The 18,928-nt window shown below is 43.7% G+C and overlaps 2 protein-coding genes across 3 annotated transcripts; both read right to left on the bottom strand.

Annotated features, from left to right (window-relative positions):
- Positions 1–79: 79 nt before the first annotated feature.
- Positions 80–3,110, bottom strand: cbx8a (chromobox homolog 8a (Pc class homolog, Drosophila)). Of its 2 annotated transcripts, none has more exons than XM_040051272.1 (5): positions 2,634–3,110; positions 2,460–2,503; positions 1,951–2,016; positions 1,465–1,531; positions 80–1,027 (listed from the first exon to the last, which is right to left on the bottom strand). In XM_040051272.1, the coding sequence occupies exons 1-5, from the start codon at positions 2,700–2,702 to the stop codon at positions 251–253; spliced, it is 1,023 nt and encodes a 340-aa protein (XP_039907206.1). In that variant the 5' UTR covers positions 2,703–3,110; the 3' UTR covers positions 80–250. The 2 variants fall into 2 exon arrangements, with proteins under 2 accessions (XP_039907206.1, XP_039907197.1); XM_040051263.1 differs by having other exon boundaries at positions 80–1,033; positions 2,634–3,104.
- Positions 3,111–10,622: 7,512 nt separating this feature from the next.
- Positions 10,623–18,231, bottom strand: cbx4 (chromobox homolog 4 (Pc class homolog, Drosophila)). Its single transcript, XM_040051254.1, has 5 exons — positions 17,901–18,231; positions 17,747–17,790; positions 16,985–17,050; positions 15,015–15,081; positions 10,623–13,691 (listed from the first exon to the last, which is right to left on the bottom strand). Exons 1-5 carry the CDS (start codon positions 18,171–18,173, stop codon positions 12,291–12,293), a joined length of 1,851 nt encoding a protein of 616 aa, XP_039907188.1. The 5' UTR covers positions 18,174–18,231; the 3' UTR covers positions 10,623–12,290.
- Positions 18,232–18,928: the final 697 nt, after the last annotated feature.

Here is an 18,928-nt window from a genome sequence, read left to right as displayed (position 1 = left end):
AGTTTGTGTAAACAGTGCAAAAACAAATAGTGAGAGCGGGCGGACAGTCAAAGAGCAACAACAGCAACAACAACACTCCTTAAACTTCAGTTTGATTTTAATTTCATCAGCAGCGTATTAAATATCGGTATGTACACGTTTGAAAGTTACATAGAAAAAATATAGTATTACAGTAGGCCTGTTTGTTAGTAGCGTGTTACACAGTTACCCCCTTGGCAGGTATTGGCCTCCTCTGAACTACATGAAATACTCATCTTTTATCTTTGAAGAAGCCTTTGTCCGTGCTGCTCTCTCTGACGGTGACTGTCAGGAAGTTCAAGGTGACATCGGTTACGGTCACAGTGTCCAGGTGAGCGAAACAGGGGGTCCAGGATGAGGCTGGGTGCTCGGAGGATTCGTGGATGGAATCGGTGTGTGAAGGTGAAGCTTGTTCACGGGGCAGAGAGTTCTCGTTCGCTGCAGGCCCCTTCATGCTCAAACAGTGAATCCTGTGCCTCCCCTGCTCGCTTTTGCGCAAATCCGAAGCTAATGCGCACGGGTAAGAGAAGCCCGCGCCCCCCAAATGTCTCTGCTCGCTGTGGGATTTGGGTGTTATCGTGGTTTCCTCCTGAAACCTCTTGGTCAGCTGCATGAGGCAGTGATCTGATGTCTCCCCGTGATGATGCGGGCGTCGGCTGTGGTGAGACGTGGGCTCCTTCGTGAACTTGCTACGTTTGGGGTCCGGCTCTGCTGAGCTGCTGCCGTCGTCTTTATCATAATGCATGTGCATTTTGGGTTTGCGTCCTCTCTTTTTGGGGAACTGCTGAGCAGCTGATGGAGTTGTTCTGGGCCTTCTCTCCGACTCTGGTGGGCGAATGTGGACACTTTCCCCTCTGTTGACCGCGCTGGGCGGGAAGATTGTGGGAACCACGGTGCGCAAACCCTCCCTGGCCCTCGGTGTTATGATAGGCTCCGGGATGGGATAGGAAACCTGGATCCCTCTGGGAGCCTCTCTTCTAAATTCATACGTCTTTTCTTTGGCTTTGGCTTTGGCCTGGGGAAGCAAAAAAAAAGAGGAGATAAAAAACCCCAATTACATTTGTGACGAAAAGTTTCCCAGAATTGAAAATTTTAAGTCTCTTGAGCAAATGTAAAGTTTTAGAGGCCTTGACCTAAAGTTTCTGTGATTTAAAGGGAATGCAAGGCTGTAAGAATGAAAATACTGTTAATATTCACATGTAAAGTCATGTAAAGTTCTTTGTCCAACATTACATGACCAGAAACCCTTGAGAAAAGAGATCTTTGCAGATCTTTTTTTAAACTTACAATTGTTTTCAAATAAAATGAAACCACAGCAGTGGCATCAAAGTTTATAGGAGTGCACACATCACTGAAATGGTTCAGCCTGTGTGCACATGAAGCCACGCCTCGGAAAGACAAGCGAATAAAACGGAATACCCAGAAATAAATACAATAAACACTCACCTTTAAAAGAAACGTCTCAGGCTTGGGTCCCCTCTTTTTCGGCCCGAACATCTCCCTTTCTCGCTCCCTGAAGAATTTTTATAAATTGTTAAAAGAGTCCGCACGACACAATAACCAATTATTTTTCATTAAGTCAATGATTAAATTGGAACATCTCATTTTACTGGACTATGGGCTGAAATTTAACCAGCTTTCATTAGCTTTCACTTGTAAGCTAAATACAAATCGAATAAAGCAAAAATATATATGCATCTGTTTGGGATTTATTTATTTATTTTAAATGGGCGACATCACATCTTGCAGCTACTTAAAGTGGCTCTGCTGACACTTTCCTGTCAGGAATGGGGATGTGGGGCTCATAGATTTAAACCCAGACTAAATGTTTTATTTAAAGTGACACTTTTGAGGTGCAAAATGCGCGGTGCCAACTCGATTCTGCAAGGAGAGGGAGAGAGAGGCCTACTTGTTTCACTGTCAAACCCTCACCTCTCTTCGAAGGCAGAGAAGAGACGTGCATCCAGAATGTTTTCCTCCGGCTCCCAAGTGCTGTACCTACGTCACAACAACCGAGAGGAGAGGTGTTTGGCGACACACAGACACACACTGAGAAACGGTCATTTGTCAATGCGCAAAAACACGCGCTCCTGACACTTTTATCAAAGCAATCTCGCTTTGCTCGCTCTGCAATTACAGACTACGTAGCAGGACAGTGACGCATGGTGAACTCAGCCATTGCTAAAGCTAGTGTAGACTTCAACACATCTCAGCGGGCTGAAAGCGAGATGTGTTCAAACACCTGCCAGGTGCACACGAGCCAGCAGGCGCACGGCACACGGCACCGCCGTACACCGAGTGCGTGAAATGCATTTTATTTTATTTTTTAAAAACAAACCACACATCCACAAAGCTGAGTAACGCCACACTGTGTGATGGTGCAGTTGTGCGAGCGGCCAGGATGGAGCGCTGTCCTTCACAGCTTCGGTTATTATACTCACTTCTGAGACCAACCCTTCCATTTCACGAGATATTCCCAACGACCCTGCAAAAACAGACCCACAACAGAGTCAGGTTATCAAATGTCTACATGTCGACACTGCAAACGCACATGTTTGCGTTAGAGACGCAGAGACACAGCCTGCGGGTGGAGGAAAAAAAAAAACAGCGAATACCCGTCTGATTCGCCGTTTAATGATGGACTCGGCTGCGAAGACGCTCTCACCGACAGCCGAGAGCTCCATGGTTCACCATGCACCTCGTTTATTTCTGTGTTTTTTATTATTTTTGGCTTCCCCTCGTCCTCTTCGGGTTGTTTAATTCCGCACATCCCATAATACGCAATCTGGGGAGGACGTCATCACGTCTTTTTCTGTTGCCAGGCGCCGCGGTCGGTAGGACGGATCGTGGCGGAGCGCATTGGCTCAGTTGTTGCTACGTGCTCCGGATTTCTGAGTGAAGGGGCGGAGTCTTGTGCTCTGGCTGCTGTACAGGAATGTCTGGCACAGTGGACTAAGCAAAGTCAGAGGGTCTCGGAGCGGGTCTACTGACCCCCCCAGAGGTCCATGAGGGGGGTACAAAGAGCCCTCCTCTAAACGGCGAGAAGAAAACGCTGAATTTCACTAGAATAAAGAAGAAACGCGAACAAAGATGGAAGACTAACTCCTTTATTTAATGAAAGATTGTATACTTAAAAAGCTCAAATAAAGGTGTAAAAAATCCACAAAATATAAGTCTATAAAAAGCAGAAGCATGAACTATTCAGCGCTAAAATAACAGGCTAATAATTATTATGATAATAATGACATGCAGATGCAAATGTATTAAATGAAACCGTATCAAGCTTGTACTGAGTAACCCCGGGTTACTGTTTTAACTGATCTACAGATCTAAATAATTTTTTAAATGACCTGTTTATTATAAAAACATAATTTAATGTTAGATGTAAGCAGTGTCGTGTTCACACGCCGAGTCTCTAAAGAAGGTTGTTCCCACTTGTTCCCATTGCTCCGTCCTTGAAACACCTTCACTGTCTGTGTCCATAATTCAGCCAGCATGGTTCAGATTACATAATTAGGATAATAGAAATATTATTTCAAAATACGAATTTTAAAATTGTCTGTTTTTAGCGGCAATTCCGGGACCTACTGGTGTAAATCTTTATGGCAGAAGAGAAATCTCTGGCACATGAAACAAAGTCGGTTTGTTTTAATTTGCTATTTCAATGGCAACAGTTATGGAAACGATTGTTACAAGAAGATCTAAAGAGTATGAAGAGCAAATTTACGCTTTAATTTTAAGTTCTGCAAATTAACGCACAAGCAGCAGCATCCTGTCAGAGTTTATCCTGGGAAGATGTGAGAGGAAACAACATGTCAGGGACTTTGAAACTTTGAGGAGAAAAAACTGTCCAAGTGAAATTTCCAATCAAAATTGTTAAATTTAAACGATAATCAGATTTTATCTGCCAACAACATTTTCCACGCCCATACAGGTCAGTGCTTACAAAGACTTTGTCAGCTTTCACATGTTTAAATAAGCGTTTTAAGATCAGGACTTGACGCAAAATATAAAGTCACGATAAACAATTTTCTGGAGACACTTCTAAATATGAATCTGTGCATTTCCTCTTTGTCAGGAATGATAAAACATTACACATTATATTTACATTATTTTTGGATAATAATACACTCCCACCAATTAGTATAGAATAGAATCGAATAATCCTTTAACTGTCCCACAAGGGGAAATTTGGTTGTAACAGCAGCCAGAAAGACACATATACAAACAAACAGTAAACAGGACACAGAGCAGAAACATACACAATGTTTTTCTTACATATTTACATCAAGGACAATGGTTACTATAAACAGAGTACTGTATGGGCAAACTAATTAAGAAAAAAACAATTACATTGACCTCTGATCTTAATTAAAATCGCGGTGTTTTGTTGAAGGATGGTGCAAAGCTAAATCTAGAAATTGGGCTGAATCACGTACAAAACTTCATCACAATTCAAACAAAACCACCTGTCAGCCAGCGAGAAATCGTATTTGGCATCGCTGTCAAAGAATGTTCCAGCTGAATGAATTTTAGCCAGCAAAGATTGTTCCACAAAGACCGCGATCAGATAACTCTACAGAAACTCTGCAAATATAAACAAACAGTGCAAAAACAAATAGTGAGAGCGGGCGGACAGTCAAAGAGCAACAACAGCAACAACAACACTCCTTAAACTTCAGTTTGATTTTAATTTCATCAGCAGCGTATTAAATATCGGTATGTACACGTTTGAAAGTTACATAGAAAAAATATAGTATTACAGTAGGCCTGTTTGTTAGTAGCGTGTTACACAGTTACCTTCTTGGCAGGTATTGGCCTCCTCTGAACTACATGAAATACTCATCTTTTATCTTTGAAGAAGCCTTTGTCCGTGCTGCTCTCTCTGACGGTGACTGTCAGGAAGTTCAAGGTGACATCGGTTACGGTCACAGTGTCCAGGTGAGCGAAACAGGGGGTCCAGGATGAGGCTGGGTGCTCGGAGGATTCGTGGATGGAATCGGTGTGTGAAGGTGAAGCTTGTTCCCGGGGCAGAGAGTTCTCGTTCGCGGCAGGCCGCTTCATGCTCAAACAGTGAATCCTGTGCCTCCCCTGCTCGCTTTTGCGCAAATCCGAAGCTAATGCGCACGGGTAAGAGAAGCCCGCGCCCCCCAAATGTTTCTGCTCGCTGTGGGATTTGGGTGTTATCGTGGTTTCCTCCTGAAACCTCTTGGTCAGCTGCATGAGGCAGTGATCTGACGTCTTCCCGTGATGATGCGGGCGTCGGCTGTGGTGAGACGTGGGCTCCTTCGTGAACTTGCTACGTTTGGGGTCCGGCTCTGCTGAGCTGCTGCCGTCGTCTTTATCATAATGCATGTGCATTTTGGGTTTGCGTCCTCTCTTTTTGGGGAACTGCTGAGCAGCTGCTGGAGTTGTTCTGGGTCTTCTCTCCGACTCTGGTGGGCGAATGTGGACACTTTCCCCTCTGTTGACCGCGCTGGGCGGGAAGATTGTGGGAACCACGGTGCGCAAACCCTCCCTGGCCCTCATACGTCTTTTCTTTGGCTTTGGCCTGAGGAAGCAAAAAAAAAAAAAAAAAAAGAGAGAAGAGAAGAAAAAAACAAACAATTACATTTGTGACGAAAAGTTTCCCAGAAATGAAAATCTTAAGTCTCTTGAGCAAATGTAAAGTTTTAGAGGCCTTGACCTAAAGTTTCTGTGATTTAAAGGGAATGAAAGGCTGTAAGAATGAAAATACTGTTAATATTCACATGTAAAGTCATGTAAAGTTCTTTGTCCAACATTGCATGACCAGAAACCCTTGAGAAAAGAGATCTTTGGAGACATTTTTTTAAACTTAATATTGTTTTCAAAAAAGTGAAACCACAGCAGTGGCATCAAAGTTTATAGGAGTGCACACATCACTGAAATGGTTCAGCCTGTGTGCACATGAAGCCACGCCTCGGAAAGACAAGCGAATAAAACGGAATACCCAGAAATAAATACAATAAACACTCACCTTTAAAAGAAACGTCTCAGGCTTGGGTCCCCTCTTTTTCGGCCCGAACATCTCCCTTTCTCGCTCCCTGAAGAATTTTTATAAATCGTTAAAAGAGTCCGCACGACACAATAACCAATTATTTTTCATTAAGTCAATGATTAAATTGGAACATCTCATTTTACTGGACTATGGGCTGAAATTTAACCAGCTTCCATTAGCTTTCACTTGTAAGCTAAATACAAATCGAATAAAGCAAAAATATATATGCATCTGTTTGGGATTTATTTATTTATTTTAAATGGGCGACATCACAAGCAGCACAGCATCCTATCAGAGTTTATCCTGGGAAGATATGAGAGAAAACAACATGTCAGGAACTTTGAAACTTTGAGTTGCTATAGAGTTATTTAAAATAATGCACACAAACGCTTACATACTCTGTCTATAATAATAATAACAATAATATTAATAATGAAATATTTTTTAAATGGCTTTCTTTCTGCTTGGACAGATCAGCCATTTATTTATTCATTTATTTAATTTTAAATAATTACTTATTGAGAACATAAAATCATTTCCAGTTATTAAAGAAATTATCAGAAAAAATGCAGAAATTGTTGGCTTCATCATCATCATCATTATCATCCTCATCATCATCATTATTATTATTATTATTATTACATTTTCTGGAATATCTTTGATATTTTTTAATGCGATTGTAACATTTATTCTGAGTATTGATTACTGGGGCAGGACTGTGCCTTCCAGTTGTATTTTCTGTGGGGCTCAGGTCTGTTCGTTAAAATAATGCATGAAAATAAAATTAGATAAAATAATAATATTAATAATAATGCATTTGGGCTTCTCTTGAATGAGTGGGTTTTTATTCTTAAACAGTCCTTATCACAGTGAATTGTTAGGCCATCCACGCGTGTCTTTCTGCTGTCAGTCAGAAAGGTTTCCAGATTTGAAACGTATTCCGTGCAGTTTATTTCACGTTGCTCTGAACAGCAAAAACACGAGGACGGTGCTTGAAATGCGCAATTTTCGTTCCAAGATTCTGCGACTTTTTTCCTCCTAAAGTTTATCTATTGACATGACAAACAGGCAAAGCTGCACGACCAGCTCAGAGTGCGAGAGTGTATCAGTTGAATAAATAAAGCACGTGCTTTACGTACGTCTCTGCACGGATTATTTGACATTAAACCTTCATGCTGATGTTGCGTTTGGCTGTGTGCGCGCTGCTGATTTGTTTTGATTGATAGTTTTTGGTCCATTGGCAATTTGTTTTGTATTAAAGACTCTGCTTCGTCCACAGATGGATTGATCATGAAATTTTAAGATGATTAAAAATATTATCTGTAGAGGCAAAATCTCTCTATATATATGTGTATATGTATGTATTTGTGTATATATTTCGCCCCTGATCTCTGATCTTGAATTTTCACATGAGCACCTCAAACAACACCTCAAGTGAAACTCTTGGAAACAGGAGGACAGAGGCGGACAGATGCTGAATTTAATTGAATTTATGTGAATCACTTAAACGTTTAATCTCATGTTTGGGACCTACTGAATGAAATTACCCCCCCCCCCCCCCCCCCTCCCCCTCTAAAAAAAAAGAAATCAGGAAGGAGGCACTCAGTCTGCTCTGAGGAGAGGTGCAGCACCAATTTGTCCGTCTTTACTCTCGATCGTCTGAGATCGTGGATAATTGGCTGATAAACTTGTGCTGCTGTCTGTTTTTTCTCTTCTTCTTTTTTTAAATTTCCCAGCAGTGGAGCAGACAAAGGCGGGAGCGCAGCGGACAAAAGATGCGTTGTGGCTGCCGTCGAAATATGAACCACCATTTTGATAGTCATAGCCTGTAGACCGACATTTCCTGTCGGTACTAGAATGGCTGTACAGCCTACACGGCTTCTGCAGAGGCAGAGAGCGGACTGGTGCGTGCTGACAGGAGGCAGCCGCACATACAGACACGTTGCTGCTTCTGCGGCTCTCCATATTTGGCTGCGAGTCGGTGAAAAGTGGGTCTGCAGGAGCCGCAATGGCGACAGCCGTACATGAATAAACAGAGCTGGCTCTGTGAGAACATTATTGGCTCTCTGGTTTCTGGGCAACTGCTGCGCACAGCTCGCTGTCCTACTTACCGGGCGACATTTTCTGCTCAAGGTGGCTGCTCAGATGTTTTAAAAACAACAACAAAAAAACCCACAAGCGAGAAGATGTGAAGCCGTGTGGCTTTGACCTGCAGCCTGAATCAGACTTGAGCGCATGATTTGAATTAGAAAGCATTATCTACAACAGCAAACGCAACCGCAGCTCCATGTCTAATTTCTCACCAGAACCTCTTTCAGGTTTCTTTAAGGCGCGGGGGGGCTATTTGTGTTTTAATTGCTCTTTTGAAAGGAATGAGCCCCATTTTTTAAAAAAAAAAGATGCTTAAGGAAAATTTTAAAAAGGGAGAAAATGAAGAGCCTTCGCTTCTATTTTGAATTCCTTCACATTTCTGTCGTTTCTGGGGTGTCGCAGGCCTCCAGCGGTCCACGCGCAGGGATTTAAATTAGAGAAGTGATCCCTGCTGCTCGCGCACTCCTGCGAGGCTGCACTGCTGAGATGAAACCGACACTGTGTGCAGGCTGCTGCTGGGTACGATGATAAAGGGGGTATGTGAAACATCACACTTGGTCTATAAATATGTTCCCCTGTTAAAACATGTTTCAGTTTCCTTTAGCTGCTGATGCATGACTGGCTCACAGGTTCAAAGCCACGGAAGGCCTGTAGAGAGAGCCTCACGCATAGAGAGAGAGAGCGAGAGAGATTTCAAAAGCCAGGGTGGAAAAAAGCTGCATGAAATATATAAGATATAGGAAAATATCGACTAAGCTTCACCACTCTGAAAACAGAGTATGCGTTTATTTGCCAGTTTCAGTCGACCGCACACCTTCCTGTGGGCCTGTTAGGATTCATCGAGCATTTGAGACTTCAGCAGGTCACCTCAGCTCCCCAAAATGGCCACAAATACATTTCCAGTTCATCCACAAATAAATGATTCCTGCATAAATAAATAGTAACTCATATTCTATTGCCCGCTTTAGCTGAAAGTCTGGTTAATTAAGTCTATATTACAAGATTATTAAGGGGCCATTTCCAAAACGAAATCTCAGAGAAGGAGGGGGAATGGCCTGTTTTAGAGGAGAAATGTTCGATAAAGGTTTATGGGAGTGTCATTTAGACCGGAAGTGAGCTCATTCTTGTAAAAATGCCAGCAGATTACCTCCTCATTATATGCGTCACCTATTGTGCCTGCAATCTTCCAAAAATGCATTTGTTTATCAAAGAGGTTGATTTTTTTTCGCTCTGAAAATCAAGAAACTGATATAGTTGGTCTCCTAAAAACTGACTCTAAGTTGGCATTAATGTCAAGATTACAGGGCAGCTAGTTGGCCCCCCCCTCCCCAAATAATAATAATAAAAAAATAGAAGAAAGCGACGTTAAATGGTTCACTTTGCTCCGGGATCACTTTTAATTAAACCAGGCAATAATATATTAATTATTAAAGTAATTAAAGGACTTCACATGACTCGTTCTGTAATGATAGAGCACCATTGTGGCCCTCTTTTGTAGGTCTTCATTTCCTTATATGGTTGTTTGATTTTGATCAGTCAGCTGTCACTGACAGACAATGACTTGACTAAAGAAACAACCAAAATACACCTCACACATTTCTCCGGGCCTTTCTGTTTGTCACACCATGCAAATGTTATGCCTCTAATCAGTTTGTAATCCTCTTATAACAGAGTAGATTGTTTCTCCGTACAGTTTCAGACCTGGCTCCAGGCTCCCCGGGCCTTCATAAAGTCTGGAAGAGGCCCACAGAGTTTGAAGGTGTCAAGAAAGGTAAGTGTTTAGAGATGATTCACAAAAGTCGTGCACTCGAGTATCACTCGCGCTTTGCATGCACAGCCCTTGCTGTATGATGACAGTGCAGAAAAACTGGCTGTGTCATTGTGCCGCAGGCCACACAGACCTGTTTTACAGCAAGCTGGAAACACAATAAAGCCTCCTAGCAGACAGGTTTGTTTTTTTTTCAAACCTCTTATTGTTGACGTCCTTTCCTTTCTGCATTGTGCTGGACGGCACAATGCAAAACAGCATCAGGCCAAACACCCTCCATGAAGACTCTCTTCTTGATAAAATCTAAGAATTACATAACCTCCTTCCTTCAGCAGTGTTGTATGTTTACATTCCTGCTCTGGATCAAGCTGCTATAGAAAAATAATTCTTGGGTAAGGTTTTAATAATACAAGTGACCGGTGGAGTTGTCCAATACAGAGCGCTCTTTGTGCAGGGTCATTAGTGATTATGCAACATGATCTGTTTTCCTATTTTGTTTTTGCTTAACAGCCAAGTTAATGTTTCTAAAGTTTAACGCTTCATTCTGTCCAAGCGTGAGCCAGGAGGCTTCAGACAAACTGCAGGGTGAGAGTGTTGATACGCACGGCGGTTTTTACTGGAACTCTAAAGGGCGGCCGTGAAACGTTAGCCCATAAAACGAAGCCCGTTCAAAGTATAAACTGACAGCCCTCCCAGTTTGCCCCCAGCAGATATCAGTGCCACACATCAGAGGTCAAATCTCTTTCTTTATTGTGAAACATACCAGTCAGTAAGCTGCGCCAACAGCTGTAAGTCAGCCAACTCCGGGTATAACATACTTTATAACAATCATTTTGACTTTTGAAATGAGTGCAAGAAGGAATGAACAGAGTAAGGTGAAAGGAGGGGACGGGAAGAAGTAGCAAACAGACTCAAAATCATCCGAAAGGGTGAAACTCTTCAGTGGATTCACGCAACTTCTGATGCAGCAGACATCTGGGAAATGCTTCTCGAACGACATGTTCAGTGTCAATAAATATGCACTCTTCATTTTTAACATTATAGCATTTTTAGCATTCTCACTGGCTTTAAATGTGCATAAGACAGCCGTTTAGACTCAAATGTAGGGTACATCCAACAGCTTTGACATTTGAATTCTCAGCAGCATAGTCGAAACAGCTCGCACTCATCGGATTGCATGTAACAGTATACAAAGTCAGTCTTGTAACTCACATTTAATCTCTGTAGCATACTCATTTATGACCCTGGCAGCTTCCTTTTTTCCTCGTACAACAAATAGTCCTCACTTGTACTCCTCAGATCATAGGATGAGCTTTGAAAGCAAAATGAGATGAATGTTGTAAATCAGTGTGACGTTAAGCCTTCTAACAAGACTAGCAGTGTTTTAAACTCCAGCAATATATCAGCAGTATGGTAATAAACCCCAATCTAATCAAGGGAGGGGGTGATCTTGACGGGAAGACGCGTTTGATAAATGACACCATCTTCTTCATGTGCAACGGGCCTTTAAAAGTCTACATGTTATTTATTTATTTTCCTAAAATGATTCTTAAGTGGGAGAATGTGCAATATATTAGCAGATTGTGCAGGTTGCACCGGCTGCTGACTTCTTTTGCAGCATCCCAGTGAAAAGAAAAGGCTGGGAACGTCACTTAAAAGCCGTCGTTGCAGCTGAGTGTGTCCCACTGTTGCCACTGTGTTTACACAGTTTTCAGACGCACCTGCTTTCCAAATTTGCATTTCATGGGCAATCATAATCCTTAAACCAAGCTGCAAACAAAACAGGCCATTTCAGTGTCAGGGTATTTGTCTGGGATTTAAAAAACCCCCCACAAAAAACAAAGAAAAATCAAAGAGACTAGCTGTTTCTCTGGTAGTAATGACACAAGTAAACGTGTGGAAAATGTAATTAAGTGCTTTCGAATTGATCTTTGATCAGCATATACTCAACAACGTCCTCTCTAGCTTCTATCAGGACCAAAATAAGAGATACCGTTAATACAAAAGACGTATAAACCTTCATACATCTCGGGTTATAAGTTTGGTACAGGTATGAAACAACAGCAAAAGTTTCCCATCAAGCTCCGTATGACAAATTAACAGATTTTAAACCAGAAATTATTTTCTTTTCTCGGTGAATATTTCCACCTGAATGTATTCGCTCAAATCCTCGAGGGCACTTTCTTGGCTATGACGTCACAGAGAGGAGTTACAGTATAAAACATTATAAGAAACATATTGAATTTTCATGATAAATTATAAATTTCCATATATACAAAATTCTGGTGTTTTTCTTCTTTTCTTTCTTTCTTCTTCTTTTTTTTTTTAAACATATGCACATATGAACAGGATCGTCCAATTGGTAAACACTAGTCCCGTTTTATCAATAGTTTCTTAGAAAGAAACGTATTCCTTGAAGGTTACAGTGAGACTGTTTGTTGTGATGTCAGTGATGATGATATTTCCCATAAAAGGGGAGGTTTTTTTAACAGGCGCTTCTTTAGATGCCTCTGTGGATATCTGTGTGTCCTCTGTCACAGGAGGTGCATCTTTGACAGCAGGCTCTGGCTCCGGCGGCGTTTCTGCTTGAGCTTGCTTCTTAGTCTTTGGGCAGCTGAGGTCCATCGGCTCCTCTTGACTACCCAAATCCTCGTATGTACATACACCGCTCTGGCGTGGGCCGTTGCAGTGGAGGTCCATAGGTTTATCCTGAGGTGGCGTGACCACAGTGCTGGGCACGCTGAAGCTCCTCGAACTCAGGTAGATTTTGGATACACTCCTATCCTCCACGGGATCGGAGAGCTTTCTCTTGCGGTCAGCGGGAAAAGAAGGGATCCGGATCTGGTCGACAGCTGTTGGCGTTGGAATGTTGGTGTCAACAGCCCAAGAAGTCATAGGAGAGCTAGCGGTCAGCTGTAAGGGTAAATCGTCCGGTAAATCAGCTTGACCACGAGCCACTTCGGTGTTGTATTCCTCTGCTGTGCTTGGTGAAGGTTTGGAGAAATGCCTGTCCTTTGGGGAACACTTTATAGGATGCTCCGCTACAGAGAGGGAACTTCCATTACAAATCTCTTTGGGGATACCGTTCTCCAGGTGCTCCTCCAATTTGGTTGCATGTGCTGGGTTGTTTTCTGACGTCTTCATGTTTTGGGGTTTGTCTTCCCTTGATGATTCCCCGTGTTTACCCTTTGCACCGTGAACCTTGTTACTGTCCATATATTTGCTCATGACAATAACAATACGTCCGTTCTTGTTTTTATTCTTGATTATCTTCATTTTGCTGCTAATAGCACTCGGCAGGGTTGCATCCTTGGGATTGGGCTTAAGGGCGTGCTCACTCTCCGCCTCTTTAACAGCCGGTTTCCTCACTTCCACGGCCAGCTCCTTGACTTTGCTCAGGCAGCCTGTGTCTTTGTCACGGATCCACTTCTGCTGCAGGGCCAGAGGTAAGTTCCAGCCTGGATTTGCAGGTTTACTCGCTGCCTCCTGAACTTTAACCACCTCTTTGAGCCTAGAGGCCTGCGTGTCGTACATATTTGGGTCGGGCTCATAGTGGTGGTGCTTCTTGCTGTTTAGCTGATAGATGAACTTCTTCTTGTTGTTAGCCAGCTGGTCACCGGGGACCTCCTGGCTGCTGGGCTGGTACTGATGGTGCTTCTTGCTGTTCAGCTGGTATTGCTGAGGCTGGGAGCGCTGCTGTGCCTGAATGGGATCAGACTTCAGGTTGCCTTCTGCATCCTGAGATGTTTCTTCAAAACCAGCAGGAATGCTTGATCTTCGGGCAAACGAGGGCACCTTTAATAAGAGATGAGACTCAATTCAGCAATTTACCCACATTTAGACAAAGCTTGCACTGTACTCCACAATACGGTAACAAAATAAAGAAAATGTGAGAAAACTGACTGAAATTCTGGGATTGTTTAAAGTAAAATTAAAGCTCTTAACCAGAGAAGGGTTAGGGTTAAGTAACATACCGACCTTATTATGGAATCTCTGCTTATTTGGCAACACTAAAGGGAAGTGCTTATAACAGCCAAAATGCTTGTGCAAGATTTGTTTTCAGAAGTAGTAGTTTTTCTAAACTGCTCCACCGAATTTGTCATGCATATTTTTTAAAACTGAAAACTGAACTGAGTACACTAAGATAGCTTCATTAAGACATTAGTCATAACAGAATTGTGTGGTCAGGCTTGACAAAGGGGTGACTGTACCTCAGGAGGTGCAGCAGGTCATCTAATAATAGGAAGGTTGGTGGTTTGAAGTATACTGAAACCCAAGTTACTCACCAATGCTTTCACTGGAGTATGAATGTGTGTGTGGAAGTACAGCAGCAAAGCGCTACATAAGAACCAGTCCATTTACAAAGCCGTTTGTTCTTTTATGGGTTGGGCATAAAAAATAATAAACTAACATTTGTTGCTTGAAGACCTAATATTAAAAATTATAAAACCTATCAGGGATCGAATAAAACTATCCAACGAGCTCTCAGCTCACCGCCACCCTCCCACCATGTTGCCCCCTCCTGCTTTGCCAGTACAGGCCGACCACGCTGACGTCAGAGACGCGGTAGCCGAACGATTTGACTATGACCTCAGGTCAGTGAAGTGCCACCTGACGTGTCACGCTCCATCTCAGATTGTCGGCCACGTGTGACTCTGGCAGGATGGTATGCCTCTTAAGGAGTGACAGTCCATAACAATCAGCTCCGAGTCGCTCAAAATATATAATCACACTTGGCTCAGGTCATGTAAGCTCAGGCCTTTAAATGCCTGAGCTGAGGAAATTAAAGCGGAATGCTGCTTTGAACCATATATTTTCGTCTTGGGATAACAAATGGCAACATGAAAGAAAACATTTCCACTGGTACTGATTCACTTGGTTCAAAAAACAATGAAACAAAAACCCCTCAGGCATAAGACCCAGTTTCAGAATGAGTGAGGAGTGAAATTCAGCTGCACCCTGCACCCCCCCCCCTTAAAAAAACCAAAGAAAGAAAGCAACACACGATAACAAGACAGCAGCTCTAGCACACCTGACAGTATCCCTCCTGTTTAAGCCTTTGACAGATTCAGTGGAAATGTTTCTACGGAAACCGTGTTGTGATGACTCATACAATACCTGGAGAAAAAGATGTTTTGGTTTCGGCCCACGTTTTCGATATCCCATCAGCTGCTCTTGCCTCTCTCTGTGAAAACAAAGAATAATGGCATTAAATCTCATGCAACATGCCCGCCTCCCATAAACATATAAAATGCTTCATTTCCCAGACATCTTTAGAAACCTACAGGTCTGACGCTTGAATTATTCAAGGTCAAAAGTGGAATTTTGATTTAGAGGACTAATGAATGCCCGCATGTGACCCACTGCAAAGCATTATGGTCCTTATTTGCATAGCTCTCCATGGTAATCGGTCCATTCCTTATTCTCATTATACTGAAGAAATTCAATTAAGGCTAAAGCAGGGAGAATCTCAAACATCCTCCCTCCTACAGCACACCCTTCCCTCTTCTTACATTCAATCTCTAATTAGGGTCATGAGGTACAAATGAAAAGGGATAAATACTACATTGTGGAGTACATCTGGGATACACCCTAATGCCAGGCCTTGTGCAAGACAACGCCTACACTTTGAAAGTGCAGGGTGAAGAGTATCAGATTAATAACAAACATCTACTGGAGCTGTTTTTATTGAGGGAGGAGATGCAGACGTGTGTTTTTGTAGTTGCACTGGCTAGACCAGGCCCGGTCTTTGAAATATTGCTCCCTGATATAAACCTCTACTCATCACTTGGCTCATAAATAACAGCAGTGGGCGAAGGCCGGCTGTACACAGGCGTCACCAGGCGCGAGTAAAGCCAGCCTATTGTTGCTACAGATGTTCAAACTATCGGCGCTGCCAGAAGATTGCCACAATAAACAGTCGACACTGTTATAATGTGTATGATTTCAAAAAGGCGACTAACGGGGTGACCCCTATTCACAGAAGATTTGGCAATTACAGACTCCCTCGTCGAATCCCATCCCCCATCCACTGGGAGCAGAGAGGAATCCACACACACACACACAGTGCAGAGGCAGCACTCCATGACCATCAGCACACAGCCACACACACACAGACAGAACCAGGCAGGCGGGCAAGCAGGCTGTGGGGGAATATGAGAGCGGTACACTGGAAACGTTGAAGAGCGCTTGCGTGTCAATTAGCCTTTTCAGAAAAGCAAATTCCTTTCCCCAGCCATCATGTCTTTACCCAGTCCCATGAGCTGCTGCCTCCTGGTCTACAGAGAGAGAAAAGATCTCAGGGGCTGCATGGGTCCAGCAACCCAGACAAGATGTAGTTGTTTGTGCGCTGTAGAGTTTGAATGAACTAACATCTCCACCTCTTAGGTAGACATTGACCCGTTCTTGATTGTTTTACGGGCCTCTGGGTAAACCCAGATTGATAGCAGGCTGTCAACACAAGCATCCAAGGTCCAAAATGAAGATAATTTCATAGGATGTGTCAAAACTGAATGCTGAGCAGAAGCCAGCCTAGCCTTTTGGCAAACTAATAGTGAGGAGAATCCCATCAGGCAGCAGCGTGGCCCTCCTCACATCGAAACCCACAACAAACCTGCTGTGTTCATGTCCTGAACACTAGTCACACTCTCCACAGTGCAGCTTATCCTCTGGCTCCTGACTGCACAGCAAATTAACGCGTCAAACATTATCACGCACAGATTACACTGCCTTTTAGCTGTCCTTCATGCATTTTGTGGCAAATGCACCTTCTCCTGTTTTCTCTGTTAGATTGGCCAATGGCCATCCTTGTAGCTCTCCAGGCCAAAAATAACAACAACAAAAAAAAAAAATCACATTTATTATGATAGATTTTTATAAAGAGAAAATGGAGGTCCTCGTGCAGATCCCTTCAGTCCATTAGCACATTGAGGAATTCTCACTATCATATCCCTAGAGTTTTTACCCCAGGGAGAAAAGGGGGGGGGTTAGCGCTAGAGTTACTAGCGCGCCCCTCCTCCCATGCCCTTATATGGCCATGGCTGCACTGGAGGCTGAGCGGCCTCGTCCGAAGTCCACGTCTCTCTCACCTGTGTTGAAACGCGACAAGGAGGCGCGGGTCAAGGATGTTTTCCTCTGGCTCCCATGTGTTGTATCTGCAGAGAGGAGCAAACAACTGTCAGAAAGCTGGCACGTGCAGCCTAGCTTTTCCACCCCCAGCTGACAGGCGCACAGGGCTTTGCCTATGACACACACACACACTCCCACATCTTCACAACTAATGTGCAGTTAGAAAGGAAAGCTGTATCCAGATCTCCAGTGTAATGTAAAAACAAATGGTTCCTGCTTTGTTTTTTTCTTTTACTGTTATTAAATCAAGATGATCGAATCTGCAAGGAACCCCGCTAAGTCGCAGTGCCCGCTGCAGGTTACCAGTCATGGGGACATCCACTGGCAGAGGGGGGGAAATGTCAAACAGAAAGCGTCTGTGTGAGCTCTCCAAACGCTTCTCCAGCACCAACATGCAGTCGGCCATTTTAGCACTCCTGTCTCGTAAAATTCGCTGGCAGAGCAGAAATAATTAAAACGGGATTACATGGCTGTGCCTAGCCCCCCCTTCCCTCGCATAAATTAGTGAAGGCATCCGCGGATACACTGAAACGCATACCGACCGCGCTCTTCCAGCTTCTACACACACTCACGCGCGCGCGTACAAGTCACTGTGCACGCTCGCCCTTCACGGTTTGCGTTTTTTTAAGTAACAACACTTGATCTTGTGACATAATATTGAAATGCATCGTTTCGATGCAGAATCGCTGGAAATGCATTAGAAAGCGTGCAGTAAGACTTACTTGGGAGACCAGCCTCGCCACTTGACCAGGTACTCTATCTTGCCCTGTGATGGTGGAGAAGAAGAACATTTTTTTAAACCCGACATTTTCATCGTCCGCGCTTTTTTTTTTAACCCCCATTTCTTTCCCACAAAGACGCTTCGTGTCTCTTTACCTTTCGTATGCGCTTCTTTTCGATGCCCTCCACCGCAAAGACGTGCTCTCCAGCGGCAGGGAGCTCCATTCTCGGCTCAATCTGATCGAAAGCGGACGGGGAGTAGATGTACTGCTGGCTACGCACCGTCGATGTGCCGTCCGCTCGGTGCGTGCTGTGCGCGCTTGGTAGTTTTCCAGTTGTATCCGAATTCAACTGTATCCCCCCCACCCCACCGCTCTCCCTCTCTCTCCTTTGCACACTCCACGGTCTTGGTACTGAGCGTACAGACATTCACAGTAGTGCGGCTGCGAGCAGCTCTGTTCGTGCAATAGCTTCAGCTCGCCGTGTGACGTCAGGAGGGGAGGGGGGCAGTGTGGATTGGGGGACCTTGCAGAAATGTTTTTTTTTTTTTTTTATCCCGAGCGTACCGGACGGCGGGACGAATGTTTGGGAATTCAAATCAATCCCAACTTTATCGTCACGAGCACGAAACCCGCCCCTGTAATGGTGCTAATGTAATGCTTTGCTGTCAAACGTAAAAGTGGAGACGCTCGTGAAGCCACTGAAATCACTCTGAATGACTTTTATTCAACTACACTTCACGCACAGGTGTAGGTAAAAGGCAGACTCGTTTGCATCAGTCATGCAAATTAAAATGAGCGCGATACTCCAGCAGAAGTTAAGGTGATCTGTTTCCAGCAGTATCGGAGCAGTCGTGTAATACTGCGAGTGATGGGGCTGAAATTCCGTTTAGTCACCTGTTTTTCTGCTGTGGAGCAAACACTGGTTTATCAAGAGACCAGTCTATAAGCGCGGGAACAAAGGTGGGCCCTGACCTTTTACGCGAGAGCCCAGTGTCACCAAAGCTCGGACCATCACCCCACATCAGACTAGCTGACTAAGTTATTTAAAAGTAGAAGTTCTCTTTTTGTTTGCTATCCCTCTCCGTGAATCAGCACAGTTGTAGATGTGCACAGTGGAGCTTTCTAACGGCGCTGTGCAAATATAGGTCACACACGCTCAGATAGTCAAACCAGTGCCATGTT

Source organism: Simochromis diagramma, unplaced genomic scaffold, assembly GCF_900408965.1.
Source record: "Simochromis diagramma unplaced genomic scaffold, fSimDia1.1 OVJJ01000321.1, whole genome shotgun sequence".
In the NCBI taxonomy this organism is placed as follows: domain Eukaryota; kingdom Metazoa; phylum Chordata; class Actinopteri; order Cichliformes; family Cichlidae; genus Simochromis; species Simochromis diagramma.
The sequence above is the reverse complement of the archived record's forward strand: the minus strand, read 5'-3'. Positions and strand labels throughout refer to the sequence as shown.

Excerpts from the sequence above, each read along its gene's own strand:
- cbx8a (XM_040051263.1), bottom strand. The coding sequence starts at position 2,702 with ATGGAGCTCTCGGCTGTCGGTGAGAGCGTCTTCGCAGCCGAGTCCATC. Across the intron at positions 2,504-2,633 it reads TTAAACGGCGAATCAGACGG|GGTCGTTGGGAATATCTCGT; the intron begins GTATTCGCTGTT and ends CTGTTTTTGCAG. Across the intron at positions 1,532-1,950 it reads TTCTCTGCCTTCGAAGAGAG|GGAGCGAGAAAGGGAGATGT; the intron begins GTGAGGGTTTGA and ends AAAATTCTTCAG.
- cbx4 (XM_040051254.1), bottom strand. The coding sequence starts at position 18,173 with ATGTCTGTACGCTCAGTACCAAGACCGTGGAGTGTGCAAAGGAGAGAG. Across the intron at positions 17,791-17,900 it reads AAAAGAAGCGCATACGAAAG|GGCAAGATAGAGTACCTGGT; the intron begins GTAAAGAGACAC and ends CCACCATCACAG. Across the intron at positions 15,082-16,984 it reads CTTGTCGCGTTTCAACACAG|AGAGAGGCAAGAGCAGCTGA; the intron begins GTGAGAGAGACG and ends TTGTTTTCACAG.